General features: G+C 37.3%; 1 protein-coding gene across 2 annotated transcripts in view; it reads right to left on the bottom strand.

Annotated features, from left to right (window-relative positions):
* Positions 1 to 18,502, bottom strand: part of LOC107081850 (collagen alpha-1(XVIII) chain-like) — an 80,230-nt gene that overhangs the window by 25,187 nt on the left and 36,541 nt on the right. For both annotated transcript variants that reach the window (XM_015370177.1, XM_015370178.1), the window contains exons 3-7: positions 13,168 to 13,415; positions 12,894 to 13,064; positions 11,397 to 11,528; positions 5,624 to 5,698; positions 2,293 to 2,385 (exon numbers count right to left, since the gene is read on the bottom strand). In XM_015370177.1, coding sequence (XP_015225663.1) covers positions 2,293 to 2,385; positions 5,624 to 5,698; positions 11,397 to 11,528; positions 12,894 to 13,064; positions 13,168 to 13,415 — 719 coding nt within the window. The remainder of the gene's footprint in view (positions 1 to 2,292; positions 2,386 to 5,623; positions 5,699 to 11,396; positions 11,529 to 12,893; positions 13,065 to 13,167; positions 13,416 to 18,502) is intronic.

The raw sequence follows: 18,502 nt of genomic DNA, 5'->3' as shown, positions 1-18,502 counted from the left end.
GGATGAACTTTGGTGAAATTCTCACGGATTAACTTACTGGTTGGTGTCCCTTGAGAGGATTTTTCATGTATTGCTTAAAAATCTGATTTAACTTGCTGTTACTGTTTTTCTCTTCAAACCTTAGGTCTTAGACTTACACTTAGACTTAGACAGATTTATTTTGTCATTTTGTATACACTAGAGTAAACAAAAAGAAATTTGGTTATAAAAATTTGAAATTTCGTTTAGGTCCTGTTTTAACTTGAAGTATGTCTGGATGCGCCGTGGTCCTTGCTATTGCTGGTTGGTTGTTTATCAAGTTTTTATTGGAGTTGTGATTTTTTTTTTCTGTGTTGGGTTGTGCTCTGGTTTCTTCTGATTTTCTTCTTCTGAGTTCCATTTGTAACACCTCTATGATGTGAAATCCCCCCACAAGTATAAACAGTCATCACAGAAAAACAAGAAAAATTCGTTTAAAAGCTTTTGATTTAAGTGTTTGACTGAAATATGCCACAAAGTTCTTCTTGAAACATCTCCTCTATTTTTAAAGATCATGTTAGCAAAACTACAAATGAGCCACAGTAGTATGAATGAGCCTCACTGCCAGAGATGGGAAGTAACGAAGTACAAATACTTTGTTACTGTACTCAAGTAGATTTTTCTGATATTTTTACTTTACTTTACTACTTATTTTTATGGCGACTTTTTACTTCTACTCCTTACATTTTTACACAAATATCTGTACTTTCTACTCCTTACATTTAAAAAAATTGGCTCGTTACTTTAGTTTTGAATCATTTCAATGGAGTTACCGTTATTATTTTTCACGTCATCAATACCAAATTCAATCTAATTGGATGGGAATCTACGTTGCATTTGACGCACCACTACAAGATGAATCGACAGATTCGGCGGTATTCATTCGCGGCAAATCATTGCAGCTTGGTGGCGGTGGCGTTAGCATAGTAGTATGGACGACGAGATGATTGAAAATGAACACAACGGAGATCTAGTCCTATTGGCAGACATCCATTTAAGATGTAGGCAACGGCATGAAAAAAGTGGTTTCTACTTTTACTTTTATACTTTAAGTAAATTTACAAGCCTGTACTTTGTTACTTTTACTTGAGTAAAGAAGTTTAATCAGTACTTCCACTTTTACCAGAGTATTTTTTAACACAAGTATCTGTACTTTTACTCAAGTACGGAAAGTGAGTACTTTTGCCATCTCTGCTCACTGCCCTTAAAATCTACTTTTTCTCCTTTTCCGTTTTGTTACATTTACCGTAATGTTTCAGATCAAACAGATTCATACATTTAACGGCGGTTAAAACATATAAATCTAATATTCACAGAGAATGATTCCCCACTCAACCTGGACCTGTATAGAAATATAATTATTAAAAAACGAATTCTATCATTAAAAAAATTCTAGAAAATCCCAGTTTGATTACAGAAGCCACATACAGACTTTGTTACTGCTAGATCTATAAAACCTACAAATCCTTCAAAATGGACAATAGAGGTTTTTCTAATAGAAAGAAGCATAACCAAGGACAAGTATTAGATCAGCTATATGCTACAAACCCTTTATGCATTATATTAAACTAACCTGTTATAGCCATTCATTATTTTTCTACCTGACAGATAATAAATAAATAAATAAATAAATAAATAAATAAATAAATAAATAAATAAATAACAAGCAACACGTCTTGCCCAAAATCAAAGAGATTCAAAAAGACGTGAGAAACAAAACAAAAAAATAGACCAGGCCGCATTTTGGATCCTTTTTTTCATCCTTCTGGGATGTGAGAAGCCAATTAGCAATGCCACAGAAAAAGGGAGTGTCCAGACATGTTGGCAGAGCAACTCTGATGACCTCTGCTACCACTGAAAATACATTCGAAATAAACTCTGCTTTGATTTACACTTGTAGAATCATTTTTACCCTAAGTTTTTCCTGCTAGCTATCATGGAAACATAGTAACAACATTTAATTCAACAAGGGGCTCTTTCAGACCCCGCTGAGCTATGGATACTGATCTTTTCATTCAGCTCCTGAAATGAATCCGACAGGTTCCCCTGTGGAGCTATTTCTGCATGTATAATATCATGGCTCTCTCCCCGCTTGTCTGTCAACCCTGCACCCTGTGGTGGGTCGTTGAGAACACAGAATTGGCAGAAAGTACCATATATCACTGTGATCCAGTTTCCAACAGACCCGCAAGAATAAGAGCTGCTTCCTTTGGTTTGGGTCCAATTTAGTAAAATTACAGAAAGAGAAAAAAAGCTGAAGTTCAGCATACATACCGTGGGGTATTCTCTCTCTTCTACAATCTTCCTAACTTCATCTGTGTCCTTTGAGTCTTTATAATCTTCATCTCCACTTCCAAAACCAGATGCCTGAAGCAAACATGAGAATAGGAAAATTAAAAGAAATTGAAACAGAACTCAAACATTTAAGAAAACAAAGCAGGACAGAGATATAATCTTGCTGGAGCGTGAGAGAGAAAAAAAAAAAACTTTCTACAAAAAAAGCTGCTTGAGGCTTCTGTATTTCCTTCATCATCCCAGGACAATAAAGGTCACCTACATTAGCCAGAAATTAAAATTAGACTTTTACTGTCTTTTAAACTTAGTAATTTCAAAAAATTTGCTGACACAAAATCCGCTTTGAGAGATGAGCCCTTTTAAAACCCAGAGGCACCATCTTTGGAGGGATTGCAGAATGTCTGGAACTTTAAAAAAAGATTATATTTAATATTCCACACTTAAATGCTAATTAATTTTCTTGTAAAGGCACAGCCAATTACCTACTAGATGAAACAGACTATTCTAATGGATATAAATAATAAAAATGACTAGATTACTTGAAAACATTTCTGCAATTTCTGTTGCTCATTTTAGAGAGATAAACTTATTTAGATGTATTACATAATAAAATATTTAAAGTCTTTATGTTTTATTTTGATGGTTATGTCTTTCATTTAATGAACAGCCTAAATTAAAATTCTCCAAATATCCCAAAATTTGCAAACATTTATTTATTTTTTTTTGTATTCTTTAGCAATTGACAGTGGCATTTTTCAATAGTTGAAAAACATGTGCTAAAGTACCCTTAAGTGCCTCTAGGGAGCTAAAACACGTGCTGAATTGCCCTCTCGGAAGTCAAAGTGTGTACTACAGCACCCTCTAGGGCAGGGGTCTTTTTTTATAGTGGTTTAATACACTAAAGGGCTGACTATATCTGCAGTGTGTTGCAGTGAGCTTGTCCCAGGCAGAAATGTTTGATTTATGCTCAATATTAAAGCGTGGTCTGTGCTGCAGTTATGGCGTGTTTATTCCACGCCATAACACAAAAGGGGAAAATCAGGAACTAGCTGTGGGTCTAGATACGGCCGAGGCAGTGAAGAAGTGGGGGCAAGTTTGTCAGACAGCGGAGGGACATGAGGGCGAAAAAGAGCAGGGATCCAGGTGGAAAAAGGATCTCAGCGTTCTCACGCACCTCGCTCTTCTAGCTGGTCGAAATTCACGAGTCATTTTCCACAATTGCGTTCATACAAACAAAACAAGCCGATAAGGTACCAAACAGGACGCATAGTGTAGAGCGGATATAGATTTGACCAATCAGAGGCCTTCTGTCTGCGGCACATTCTGTGGTCACCTACAATTCGGGAGAGGTGCAGCAGAATGTCGGCAGAGGGGGGCTGGGACATCTCTGCGTTCACCGTGACATCTATGCAGACGACATAGTTTCGATGTATAAATCAGCTTTTAGAGCCCATGTTGCCGTTTCAGGCTTATATAAGACAAAAAGCATGCTAAAGTGCGCTCTCTGGAGTCAAAGTGGTGCCAATGTAACCCCTAAGGAGCCAAAAAGCATGCTAAAGTGCGCTCTCTGGAGTNCAAAAAGCATGCTAAAGTGCGCTCTCTGGAGTCAAAGTGGTGCCAATGTGACCCCTAAGGAGCCAAAAAGCATGCTAAAGTGCCCTCTCGAGAGTCAAATCATGTGCTAAAGTGCCTTCTAGGGAGCCAAAACACAAGCTATAGTGTCCTTAACTGCCCTCTAGGGAACGAAAACAAGTGCCAAAGTGCCCTCTGGGGAGTCAAAGCATGTGCCACAGTAGTATGGGCTAAATAATCTTGAAGAAAACTGCTGATTGGACAGATGTTGAGAAGACTATTTACTGTACATCCTCCATATTAAGATACAAAGGTAGTTTTAAAGAGGTTGTCTATTCAGAGAGCAAAGGTGTGGAATGAAAACCTGAATCAGCCACAGGGATAATAGCAGCCTTTTGACTGTCAAGCAAAATCTATTCATGAATTTAGGTTCATCAAGATCCACTGCTCACAGACAACATCTACATCCAACCTACCAACGTTGTATTAGTCATGCCAATTAACTCCTGAACTTAAGACAAGAACCATACATTTTGGTCATTGGTCTAAGTCCACTTTTCAGATGAAAGGAATATTTGCTTTTCTTTAGAACTCAAGATCTTAGACCCTGAAAAATGAGTAGGGAGTTAGATAATCCGTGTAGCTTGAGGCCCATTGTGAGGCTTCCACAGCTAATGATGATTGGGGGGCATGTCATCAGGGCTGGACTGGGAAATTTTGGCCTGGGTATTTTTGGGCTCAAACCAGTCCGCCTGGTTTTGATAAAAGACATTGAGGACACTGAATCCTCCGAATGGAAACTACTTTTTTGGTGACAGCAAACCGAAACAAAAGGAAGTCTGTGGAGTGCCCTAGTCTAAACCAGGACCTGAATCCTATTGAGATGCTAGGACCTGATCCCAAATTTAGGAGAATTACAACAATTCTGCAAAGATGAGTGGATCAAAATTCCTGCAAAGCTCTTTAAAAACTCTCTGCAAGTTATCAGAAATGCTTGTGAGCAGTCATTTCTGCAAAGGCTGTTTCCGACAACTTATTAGGTGTGGTGGCAGTCACTTTTTCACACAGGGCTGTGTTGGTTTAGATTATTTTTATTCCCTTAAGAATACAAAACTTTTATTTTTTATTTGTTTTTTCTTGTATGTGATATTCTAAAACACTCCACTCCAAAAGATTAAATATTAAAAAAGGTAAAATCTCATTGTATAACTATGATTAAACTGTAATGACATTAAAAGAATAAAAATCTAAAAGCATATGAAAGCGAGTCCACAAGTCAATAAGCAACTCCATAAAACCAAAAAATCTAAATCAGTGTACAGATATATTTTCATTTTATATAGCATAAGCAAACTAAAACTGTTGTCAACTAGAAGTGTTTATTTCACATTCATTACTCTGATAAAAATCTAACTGTTTACCGAAAGAAATAATGTTGAATGTTTTAGACTTTAAAACAGGTCTATACCCCACACTGACATAGTAAAACATATGCAATTTTGCAGAATGTAAACTGCTCATTAAGGATACAAAAGACAGATAGAATCCCCTTATCTTCCTATCCAAATAAAAGGTTACCGACCGAACAGTTATTTGCTCATCATCAATTAGAATGACTTACTGGAATAAAGCAGCTTGAAAATATTGCAATACTCTCCTCCCATCAGCAGAGGGAGTAAGAGTTCTTGTTTTTTAGAGAAGTGTAGTGTGCAGAATGCTCTCATAAATGCAGACTCACATAAGGATCATCCTCCTCACACTGATCATCTGGAGCTTTGGGATCTGATTTCAACACCAGTTGCTGAATGGAACCCTGCAGGAAACAAAGAGGAATCAATGAGAGGGAGCATCAATGCTACACCAACATTATTTGGCTCACTCTATGCTTGACACCTATTATCTGTTTTAGACTGAGTTTGAAAAGCAAATCTAAACATCAGAACTTGGCTTTAACTTAAAAAGCACCTAATGGGACTTTTTCATTGCTACCATCTCAGTAAGAGTTATCTCAACTATAAATGGCTGGTTGTTCATCACAGTTAAGTATCACAGCAATGTAAGTAGAGTTCATGGCACGGTGGGCCATCTAGATGTGAAAGTAAATAAAATACAACTATGGAGGACCTTCTGTACAGTTTATAACCTTTAGTTAGACCTATATAAAGAAGAGAGAAAGCCGTGGAGGGAAAATAAAGCACTCTGGAAACTTGCCAAGGTGCTACAAAGTGGAAAGGGTCATAGAGACCGGTGATACCTCTGGAGGTGGTGCAGAAATCCACAGCTAATGAGATTGCATGAAGGGTTTAGCCCAAATGCAAAATAAAAAAAAAACACCATCCATCCACAGTGCAGACTCACAGCAAGGTTCACCTTTCCACAGGACAACAAGCCTAAACATATAAAAAATTGATAAAAAGAAGGGGTTTAATTTGAATGGCCAAATCAATCTCCACATAAATCTAACAGAATCGGATGCTTGAAATTGATGTCAGACACTCTCTTTAGTCTGACGAAGCTTGGGCTATTTTGCAATTTAAACTGTTGTAAATACATTCATTTTTGATGTGCATAGCCGACGGAAACATACCCCAAAAACATGTAAAAAAGGTCAAAGGTCGTCCCAGTCACTGTGTACTTCTTGCTGACTAAAACTGAGTAATTGATTTAAACCCTTTGATAAATCTTTAGGGGATCTTTACAATTTTATTTTTGTGGTCCAGATAATGGTATTTATTTGTATACAGGTGATTCAGACACTTACAATTTATAAATGTAAGTTGATGGCAAATGCTACTTGTCTCTATGTTGTTTTATTACATCACTGCCCACCGGTGGTCTAAACTGTTATTTGGGATTTCAAATGTAGAGACAAAGCCATAGGTTTTAAAAAAGGAGATTCAGTCAAGCCTGTTTGTTTAGAGACAAGAACAGAGGATAATCACCTGTTTTTAATCTAATAAGGCAGTGCCTGTGAAATTTCAATGTGGCAAAGAATGACAAACAGACAAGGGTGGAACTAATTGAGAAAAAGAAGAGGATTGGGTGGATAAGAGCCAGAGTAGCAAGCCAAATCACAGACATCTGTTTGTGCAGTAAACAACACATCTGAAACTAAATGTGCCACGCAATCCTCTCTACAGCTTTAAAACGTCAGTTCACTCTTTCATACCAGGTGAAGATGCAACACAGTTTATTTGCTTGTGCAGCTTATTAAATGGAATCATCCATAACACGGTTTGTATCTGGGGATCCAGAACAGACATATTATGTTAAACTACATCCAGTCTACATTGAAAATGTTTTTCCATTATATTTTGAAAAATATATAGAAGAAAAATCCTGAGACTAAAGTGCTTATCAATGAGAAGCCTTCAAGAGATATAAGGACCATGTGTTTTTTGATTTGGGCAGTGACTTTGAGCGTGTTTTAGCACAAGTAATATCAGAACTGCAGCACAGCTAGCGGCTGCATGAAGGTAGAAAAATAGTAGACTCTCATTTAAACCACAGATGCAAAGGTGCACTGAAGACTCAACAGTTACAGTTTGCATCAACTTTAGAAATTTTAAAAGTGCCCCCAAACACGTTTAAGGAAAAGTAAGCATTAGCTTTAATAATACAGTACAGCTAGTTGCAGATAAAATTATCTTGTGCCATTACTTCAAAAATAAGAAGTATGCAAGTAAGTTTATTCATAAAGCAGATTTCAGTAATAAGACATTTTAAAATGCCGTACATGAGAAACACAACAATATAGTAGCGAGAGTACAAAACCATGCAGTGCAATAGAGATAATGAAATAATTAATGATCACAAATGATAGAAAAAATGTAATAATTAATACAACATTATTATTAAAACATAATGATACAATTATAGATAGAAATTTGAAAGGAAAGTTTGATTGTAGTAATGTTTAGATAGAAAAGCCAAAGGCCATTTTAAACATGTAAGTTAATATGATTCAAAGCATTTTAAAGATTCAGCACTTTTACAGTTTTCTGGAATTGTATTCCAGATTAGTAGAGCATAGAAACTAAAAGCCTTTCCATGTTTGGTTCTGGTTCTGGGTATGTAGAGTAGATTTGAGCCAGGAGACGGTCTGAGTTATTGAGTTCTGGATTATTTATAACCCATTTACCGATCAGGAGGAGAAAAGTGAAGAGATGCAGGAATATTTTCTGGTACTGTGCTTTCATTTTCATCCAATGTTCATCATCAATAGAAAACAGTGCTNATGGTGCTGACACCAGAAAACCATTCTATGACATCTTACCTTTACAGACGTACCAAAAGTTTCTTCTTAAATCTAATAGCTTTGAGGCTATAAGTTTTTTACTTTTGTGTGTTTTTGTCAGGCAGAAATGTATTTATACCCCCTTAGGGTGTAAGAGGTTAGTAGAGCATAGAAACTAAAAGCCTTTCCATGTTTGGTTCTGGTTCTGGGTATGTAGAGTAGATTTGAGCCAGAAGACGGTCTGAGTTATTGAGTCCTGGATTATTTATAACCCATTTAACGATCAGGAGGAGAAAAGTGAAGAGATGCAGGAATATTTTCTGGTACTGTGCTTTCATTTTCATCCAATGTTCATCATCAATAGAAAACAGTGCTCATCCTGAACACAGCCCACACATCAGCCAACATGACTCCTGGCTGATCTGTGTGATGGATGGACTGATGGTTGGACGGATACATTTTCCCTAAACAATATTCCAAGTGAACTTTCTTTTTTGTTCCAAAACAAATGTGTCATTACCATCCTTAAAAAATAGGATTACAGCAACAACATGAATGCAAATCTATAAATTTCCTATCTTTTCACCATTCTACACTAGGAAGACATTTTTCACTTTAAGGCCCAGAAGAAAAGGCGCTTTCCACAGTAGCAAACCATGGCTCATAAAGTGCTGCACACAAAGACTGACTCAATGTAACTCCAGAGACTAAGGCCATATGTAAGTCCAAGTCAAAGTTGGAGTTTTCATTGTTGTTTTTTTTAACTCCCTATGTGTTCATCAAAAGCCATGAGTGAGAATATGACTGCAGAGAGCTGCTGCTGAATGGGGTCTGTTATTGCTCTCAGAGAGATGATCTCTGACAGAGCAGCCAATGCAAACACCAAACAGCTGCATAGACACCACTGCTCCTCTTTGTCTGAATGTAGGGAGGCATGGGAGTGATGAAAGACATGGCTTACTCTGAGGAGATGTGTAGGAATAGAAATGTTATAGCAGCAATGATAGGACATAAAAATCACCCCTGAAGGGAGTGGATCCATTCAGCAGGTCAGTCCCAGTTCATTAGCAGTGTAATGATTGGTTCACAGCTCTCACAAAAAGTCAAATTAATGGCAAACACTGTTTTCTAGTTCAATATGCAATAACATGAAGATGTTTCCGTTGGTATGCAGTGAGAAGATATTTATAATTTTCCTTCAGTTTTAGATGAGATGAGAGTAAAAGATCAAACTGTTATCAATTGCTGAATAACAAAAACGACTAAGAAAAGATTTTTAAAAACCTGGCCAACTCATGGAGTAGACAAAAGCATTTTGACATTTTTAAACTCTTTAAAGCCAAAAGACGATCAATAAGGAGCCTTTGATAAAAAAAAATAAAAAAAACTCCCTCCTCGGTTCCCAGAAGTTTTTTTTTGTAATGCCTCTCAGTGGTCTCTAATAAAATATTAATGATGTAAAAAGTTTTATAAGAACTTTTTCTTTCTCCCTCTCTTCTTCTTTTCCACTAAGAGCTTATCGGGGTTTTTTTTTTTCCCATCACATAAACCTGCTCCACAGCAAAATGTCAGGGAGCAGCCATGTCCGAACATCCAAGCTTTAGACTTATGCTGAGTTTGAATTAATGGGCTGCGTCCTCCCAAGGCCAGATTCGTCTGCCTATTACGTCATAGCACAGCGCCAAGGTCTGTTCGGATAGGAAGACTCCTCGTTATGCGGCCGACAAATGCAGTTTTCTTTTTGCACATTTTGAAGGATGGGTCCGGTGTATCCTACGTAGCATTTGGTATCCCGTGATTCATCGTGGGTCCAAGCAAGCCGGCTGCTCAGTGCTCAGTAGAAAAAAGTACTTGGTGCAGAAATAGTGGCGAATATTGGAAGTGCAGTTTAATATAATACAAGTATGTGAATATTTCTGTCTGAAATTAATAAAAATTGTTGTTTTAAATGGTTATTGACTCAGATATGTGGTGTGTGATGTTTGGTTTATTGAAAGGTTTTATCCGTGCCTGTACAATTGGGGTTTGGCTGACATTTAAGAACAGATTCTAGTATATCTGCAGTGTGAAGACTAAAAATATGATATTTGTGACAATGGTAGTGCTGCTGAAGCTCCTTGAAAATGTAATTAGCACCCAGGACAGTAGTAAGAAGTTTGGGATTCATTCCCTTCATGCTTTGTGTGTCAACTGTTGCGTTTGCTGGGCGACAGAGCGTACAGGTGGTGAATGCCAGAGAAGGCTGGACGTGTTTGAATGCACAGCCAAAACTCTTCCAGCCTCCTTATTTCCACGGACGTCGAAGGACCCAGTCCAGGTAGACCAGGTCCTTGGAGGATGTAGCCTTTGTAATCAAACACACCTAGTGGGTCCAAGTTGGTCCTACTTCTAAATAGTAGACATTCAACATTAACTGAACAATTATTGCAAATGACTTTATTGGAGTCTGATTAAAAATAAACACCTGAAACCAGAGGGAGGGATAGGATGTGCAGACAAAGGTTCAAAGGGATGAACCGAAGGTTTTTAAACAATTTAAAAATGTTCTGAAGAGAGATTATTTCTGTTATCAAAATGTAAACTAAAGATCTTCAAGAAAGGGCCTTGAAAACCAGAATTAATCCTGATAATAGATCAGATATTTGTTGACCAATTTTTTGAACATCTGCTGTTATTTTCTCCTTTACATTAACAATCAGAGCTAAATATATTGCACCTGCTTCACTTCTTCTAACAAGCTTAACTCTGGAGCATTTTTTACTACTACTGTGGGGAGAGGGGCTTTCCGTGCTCACATATTCATCAGTGATTAGGTCCATTTTCAACTCTCCACTCACATTCAATATGGGCCAATAGAGACAACAGTGGAGCTTAGCTGTATTTCAAACCTACAAATCACAAACAGCTTTCCATTTATGAGCTCTCATCGGAGAAGACAGCACTCAGACACATGTGGTCTTTCATTTTGTGGTCTCTGGCGGTGGTCATAAAGCTGCCAACAAAGATGACTGTGTTCACATAAAAAAAAGGAGACAACCACCCAAACATCACATCTGCCTCTTCATACTAGCTCTGGATTCAATCGTCATCATGAACTCACTGATCCAATCGCACTGACACCAGGAATGAGGAAATAAACTAACTGGATCACCAGCTGTCAAACACATCTGAGAAAAGACAGAGCAGGGAGGTCCTGTTACTAAAAATGATGGGTAGATAGTAGCCTCGCTTTGCACTCATGCACACAGGTTGATAACAGGGAATGAAGACGCACCACAAACCGAGGAAGGCCCGTTCCACCGGCATTCCCCACGAATATCCCTGAGCTGGCCTCGAACGTCAGAGGTTGGGCGCTCCTGGAGAAAGCCACTTTGTGGTATTCCTCACAGTCCATGTAGAGACGAATCTAAAGGGAAACCAGAGAAGGCAATTTTAGCTTATATCACAAAAACCTATAACAAACTTATGTAGATTAGGTCCCAGAGTCCAGTTCATTTTAGATATGATTGTGTATTTACAGAAAACATTAGATGACCTTCATTTTGACTTTGGAGCAATTGGTCAGGTGGTTGATTAACTGATTGATTGATTGATTGATCGATTGATTGATTGATTGATTGATTGATTGATTGATTGATTGATTGATTGATTGATTGATTGATTGATTGATTGATGTGCACTAAGGAGACAGAGGGAAGCACAGAAAGGACCTAGTCTGGAATACTTTGGAAGACATAGGCTTACAAAGAGAAGCAGGATACATCAGCATGACAACAGTCTAAACCCAGATCAGGTTCTATGGTAATGTTTTACTATGATGAAATAGTGCCATGGGCCATGAATGTTGTCTCTGATGGAAACATTTTGCTTTGTGAAAAATCTAAATTACATAACTATTTTTGGCTAAAGAAAACAATGGATCAACTCAACAATGACTTTACATCTCTCATCATCGTTCTCCCACATTCAACTACCTAGTTATTCCCACTATGTTATTAAAGAGAGAACCAGTTCTTATTTATGATTTTGAACTTAATTTCCAACCCTGCCACTACCCTCCAGCCCCTGCTCAGCTCAATAACACAATGAATTAATAATACTAGTTAAAATGATATGTGATATAGGGCATGATGTAAACATAATCCTAGTATTTTTCTTCAAAACTGCAATATATTTATGAAAAATCTCTCAAATTAATCACTCCTTAGAGATAAAGGGGTGCATAGTTCAGCTATGACTTTGCATGAGTTTGGCCACTTTACTAAAAGGAAACTGTCCTTTTATAATCTTTATATCTATTGTTTAACCTTCTTCTATATTTTGTCGCCTAAAACTCGAACCCATTTATTTTCTAAAAAAAAAAAAACAAAAGAAACATGGGCTTGTTCCAGCTTTAAGTGAATTCTTACTTGTGGTTACAGGTCAATTGTTGGTAAAGTTCTCATTTAAAGAACATATCAAGCATCTGTCTAAAGCTGCTGGATAAATGCTGAATTCTACTGAATTCTAAAAAATTTAGATAGTGTTAAAATGATGGAAAGGGAGAACCTCTTTACTGGTATTTTGAAGGTTAGTAAATTGAAATCTCATTAGAAAATATGGAATTTCCACCTGAAAATATCCATATTCATTTAAGGCATGAAAAATAATTAAAACAAAGAAAGACCACTTTATAATGATTACAGAACTTAGAAAAAGTGTCTCTTAATGTTATAAAGAAAAGTATGGAGTTTTAAATATATGTTCCAACAAACAGGTTGTTCCAACTCACCTCTGCACCTTGCACAGTCAGAGTGAACCTTGCCCATCGTCCTGTCAGGTCTCCCATTTTAAAAGAAGCAGCCTCTCTGGTTCCACCTCTCGTTTCCAAGTCTGTGTAGTACAATATGACGTTCTGGGCACCATCTTCTACCTCGGACAGGGCTACACCCAACTGCACGATCTTAGCAATCCAAGCAAAATATACAGACATCAACCTAATGGGTCCAGATTGCTAAAATTTTGCAAACAGGACTAATAAAAACACAAAAGTTAAAATGTCTCACCTTTTGAAATGCATCTGTGATTGCAAAAAGCACACCACCACGCCGTGTGGTCGGTTTCGCTGTCACCACGACGGCAAAGTCATAATGGAATGGGTCTGGGATGAACGACTTTGTGAGTCGGCCAACGTTTGCATCTGGGCCAAAGCTGTAGGCCGGGTAGCCCTCGAACCCCCCAACAAAGGAGACCGATGGGGGGAGGGGAACGCCGATCAGTTCTGTCAGGTCCAAGGCGCTTTGAGAACCGCGGTCTGCCACAAATCAAACATAGGAAGTGCACAGTGTGTAAGTGGAGGAGAAAAAGAAAACACTGGAGTTCATTAGAGGTCATCTTGAACACCTTTTACCCAGAAGAAAACAAACTGGTTGAACAAAAAACTGCACAGAAGCGCACTGCAGACACATGGAAAAATGATGAGGATCTAATGGAAACTTTAGACTGCAGAATGTGGAGGTTGGATTAGTATTTTCTCATCACTAGAATGCACAAAATGATGCCATTCATTGTAGCTGGGGAAATATGCGTTCATTCATGCTTTTAAGGAATGGTGCAACAAAATGCAGCATTTAAAACATATCCAGCTGTTTTTATTTTTTGAGGTCTTTTTGAGACACTACTGGCTTGTTTTTTGTACAGTGGGCTGCAGGAAAGGGGATACAAGAGAGAGTGGGAAACATTGGTAAAGATTCAAAAGTGGGATTCAAACCCCGGTCGGCCATGTCGAGGATTAAGGCCTCGATACATTGGTCAAGCACGGTAACCAGTGCACCACCAAAGCCACCAAAACAGTTCCCAAAGAAGATAAATCATTGGGGAAATACTGTGCACATTACTGCATAATAGTAAAAAGGCATTGTGAAATAGTAAGGCTATTTAGTACAAATCAATAAAAACAACAGAATTATCATCATATCTGAACTGATTTATATTTTCTTTATTATTTTCTTTTAAAAGTGAATTTTTATTTAATTTCTTTTAAAATAATCAATCATATTATTAAATGAGGTTAAAACTGAGATGCTAAGCTACACATGAATCAACTACTGGAATCATTACCTGCAATAATAATAAGTGATAAGTAATGTATTGAACCTTTGATTTTATTGACATCCTCTGCTTAGGATCCCACCTTCTTTTTGAAGAGGATTTAAAATCTGTCTGCACACAGGTGAATATAGGTGAATTATCTTTTTTCTTGAATATATTCTGCTATGAAACTTTCTTAATTTAATATGAATGTTTTGAAGAGAGAAATTATTAATATTCTTAATATTAATGTACCTGTGTAACCAGTGGGGAACCTTCAAGGAACTGAGTGGCCTACAAAATTTACTTCAAAAGCACATGAGCAACTCATCCAGGAGGTCACAAGAGAACGCAGAATAAGGCTCTACAGGCCTCGCTTACCTCAGATATAGTCAGAGTTTATAATTGAACAATAAGAAAGAGACATGGGAAAATGGCTCCCAACTTCCAAAGTGAAAACCAATGCTGTCAAAAATAACACAGTGTTACAATAATCAAAAACTCTTTTGGATCCGAGATTTTGGGGGAAATCTTGTAAAGACAGACAAGACAAAAGTTTAACTTTTTGGACTGTGTGATGGTTTACACATCTAAGAGGAGCTTAGAATATCATACCTCTAGGAAAACATGTTACTTGCATTAAAGGTTCAAACTTCAGACTTTACAGAAATGGTAAATCTTAACAACTGAATGTTACTTTTCTTAACATTGCTGTAAACAGAATGGTCAGCAAGAATGCTAGGAAGCTGTCAGCAGCATTAAAAGGCTGAAATAATTTTTGATTAGCAATTAGTGTGATTGACACGGGTTGTCAGTTGCTTGCATTTTCTTCAAGTGCCTGAGCGGATAGAGGCCTTGTTTTCACCATCTAATGTTTTGAGGTCAAATAAAGCTCCTCTTTAACTCTGGAAGTGGGGCAATTACAGTGTTATTTAAAACTTCTTCAAGATTTTACTGGAAAACCTGAGGATACAGAGTTAATAAATGTATCCAGCATTGTCCAAGTATATGTCAAAACCAACCATTGACTAGTTTCACTAGACAAATTGCACAATTTTGGAACCGCAAAGTCAGAAATAAGAAAAAAAAAATCTAACAGAAATACTCTACAGTCACTTGAATATTATTGTAGCCATCAGTCATCCTGAAAATATGAAAGATTTAGAGAAATTTTCAAAGACAAAGAGAGAAAGTGTTCCCAAAATTATGCCAACAAACTGTTTTCAAAAACAACTCAATGCTAAATGTGAATCCAAGGTGGGTGACTTGTATGTTAGTTTTAGTGTGCATATACTACCGGTAATTGTTGCTGCCATTTTATCCCCCATTGATCACTCATCACATCAATTGTGGAAGCTGGATGTTGAAATGGATTTTTCATTTAACTATGTGGTGTTTTCTCGACCCTGCCATTCTGATCAAATCATAGCGCACAGACTGATGTCTTAACCTAATCCAACCATCTTCATGTCCAACTTCAGGAGTCATTCAGGAGACATTTGACAATTTCTTGGTTGCTCCCCATAATGTTCGCCAGTGAACCAAGAAAGAGTTTCCATCTTTCCAATGCCAAAATCCCTTTTATTATATTCTATTAAATTAACTGCTACAGATTCTTTCCTCCCTGAGTGTTTGAACAGTAGCTGTTATTCCTCTTAAAGATATACAGGCACACTACGAACCCTTAATCACCGCAGCTCTTCCTCAGACTTTCCTCCACACCTGGATCTCCTTATAAGGAAGACCCTCTGAAACAATGGCCTGTTCTTTCTGCATGCCTGGGCAGCATGTTATATATCCTGAGCACCTGGAAAGCATTAGACTGCACCACTGCACACGTGCTGCACAGTGGCAGCTCCTGCAAAATTAGACTTGGCGTACGGTGCGTGTTTATCCGTGTGTGAAGTGGGGGGACAGAGACGAAAAATAAGGAAAGCAGTAGTAACTGACTTGATTTGGCAGTTACATCATTAGGACTTCCATGTGTGAATGGGGGTCTGAAGACTTTAATTGCACTTAAAACCATGCAGGTGGTGGCTAGTAAAACACCCAAACAACATGTACGTTAAACTGTTCTGGTGTGTAGCTTCCACTGCTTTAAAATGTGTTATGCCAATGTGCTAAATGGCATTTTTTAACTTAAAACTGCCAGTTTTTTTTAAAATAATAATTTATCATTAAGGCTCTCCTGCTATTTTTTTGTTTTAATCACTTATATGGTTTTCACAGAAATCATTCCACTTACATGTCTTTACTTCACCGCGTTGAAAAAGTTACTTCTGCTCTATAAAGTAAAGAGTTGACTTGAAGTATCTTCTTAGACTTTTCAAAAGCTTTAGAGCTTTAGAAATGCCACTTATAAATAGTTATAAAATTATGTTTCAAATAGATCTAAATTTCTTTCCATCAAGGGCTACCTCTCAGGATGAGCTAACTGACAATGTGGAGTTCCACAGGGGTCCATTCTTGGACCACTGCTATTCCTTATTTACATAAGTGACCTGCTTAATGTGAAACATATGCTTTCTCCCATTATAAAACAACACCAGCTCTGTCATACTCATACTTTATTCCATTGATGAACAACAACAATGCTTGGCTAGCTGACAACAAGCTACATGGTTTAAATTCAGCAGAGTATCTTTAAAATATCTAATTCTATTATTTTAAGTGACAGAAAGTCATACAATAAAGATTTAACTCTAATTAAAACTCAATCTGCTGGGTTACCACAGGTATCTTCTACAAAATTCTTGGGAGTTCTCATTGATAAAAAGTTTGAGTTAGAAAAATGGCAGGTTGATTGTGTTAGTAGGAAGATCAACAAATCCACTGGTATAATAAGGAGAGTTAGCCATTCTGTCTTCTCAATTTATATCATGGCCTATTATACCCTTGTGCCTCCTTACCTAACTTACTGCAACATATTTTGGGGGTGTTTACCCCACTGCTCTATAAGACTTCACTTATCCAAAAACACTTTGTTAGAATAGCATCTCGGTCAGGACCACGTCTATCCTCTGCACCTCTACTTCAAAGATTAAAGATTCAGACTGTGATGGTCGCATGGTCAGTAACCCCACACACCACCACTTTTTTTCCTTTAAATCTTAACACACGGTTGGATTATTTTCATGTTGACAATGTTAAAAGACCTTAGTTCCAATTGTAGTGCACATTTGGTTAACTTTAGTATTTTTTACTTTGTCAAATGATTAATGTTGCTTGTGCCTGTTTTCTGATGTTGCTGAGAGTACCTTCAATTGGGAGAATGCAAAGGACTGTGGCTGGCACTCACCGAATGATTGGTTGGTACTGTCTGGAGTTCCACAATTGGGTAAGACCATGGAGTTCACATTTTAATATGCTATATAATCTTTTTGTTCTTTTGCTTTTGTGACTTGCTCATTTTGCTAATTTAGTTGTTCGTAATCTAAGTTTAATCCTTAAGCTAACTGTTTCGTTATTTTTGTTAAATTTGTGTAGAAGTTTTCCCTACCTCTTGCTCAGTGTGTCAGTCTGGTCTGATCAGCCATTATTTAAGTCCCCTTTGTTTGCTGTGTGTCAGGTCAGTTTTGTTTGTGAAGTTAGTTTGAGGTTTTGTATTTTGCCTTAAGTTAGTGTCTTCATTTGACCTCTTTTAAGGGCCCTGTCATTATTGTTTGGATTCTTCTTACTTTGGGGAAATAAACCTATTTATCTTGATAATCACCACTGTCTCCTCATGCTCGGCTGGCTCACACAGACAGTTTATGATTTTTTTCCCCCAATACTTATTTTTTATTTATAAGATCTTTATACTGAAGGAAAAACTCCCAAAATGTTTAATGTCAATGTTTAAGCAAATGCTGCTGTGGATTTACATAATATATACCAGTCAAGGGATCTCCATCGTCCCAAATATCGAACTCATTGTGGCCAGTTCTTTAAACGATTCTGTGGTGTACCGCTTTGGAGTAGTTTTTCTCATTAAGCAACCCAATGTTTAACAGTAGAACATTTTAAATGTCTTTAAAACTTAAAATAATAATTTAATGAAGGGTTGGACATGATAGCACCACATCATGACATGGATGCTGCTAATAAGTATTTATAAATGGGTGTACAAAATATGTTTGTGCATTCCTTTTTGTCTGTCAGTTATTGTTTCATTACCATTGCATTTAATATTATTGCTTTTAATTTGCATATGTTCAAAATGTCTTTTCCAGCCTCTGACAGATTTTCCTCTGTGATTGCTCAGTGTTTAGAAAAATCTCACTTCCCATCAACTCTAGTCAACTGTTCTGTCCCTTGTGAAGAAAAACATTC

The sequence above is a fragment of the Cyprinodon variegatus genome, unplaced genomic scaffold, assembly GCF_000732505.1.
Source record: "Cyprinodon variegatus isolate N-32 unplaced genomic scaffold, C_variegatus-1.0 Scaffold42, whole genome shotgun sequence".
Classification (NCBI taxonomy): Eukaryota; Metazoa; Chordata; class Actinopteri; order Cyprinodontiformes; family Cyprinodontidae; genus Cyprinodon; species Cyprinodon variegatus.
The sequence above is the reverse complement of the archived record's forward strand: the minus strand, read 5'-3'. Positions and strand labels throughout refer to the sequence as shown.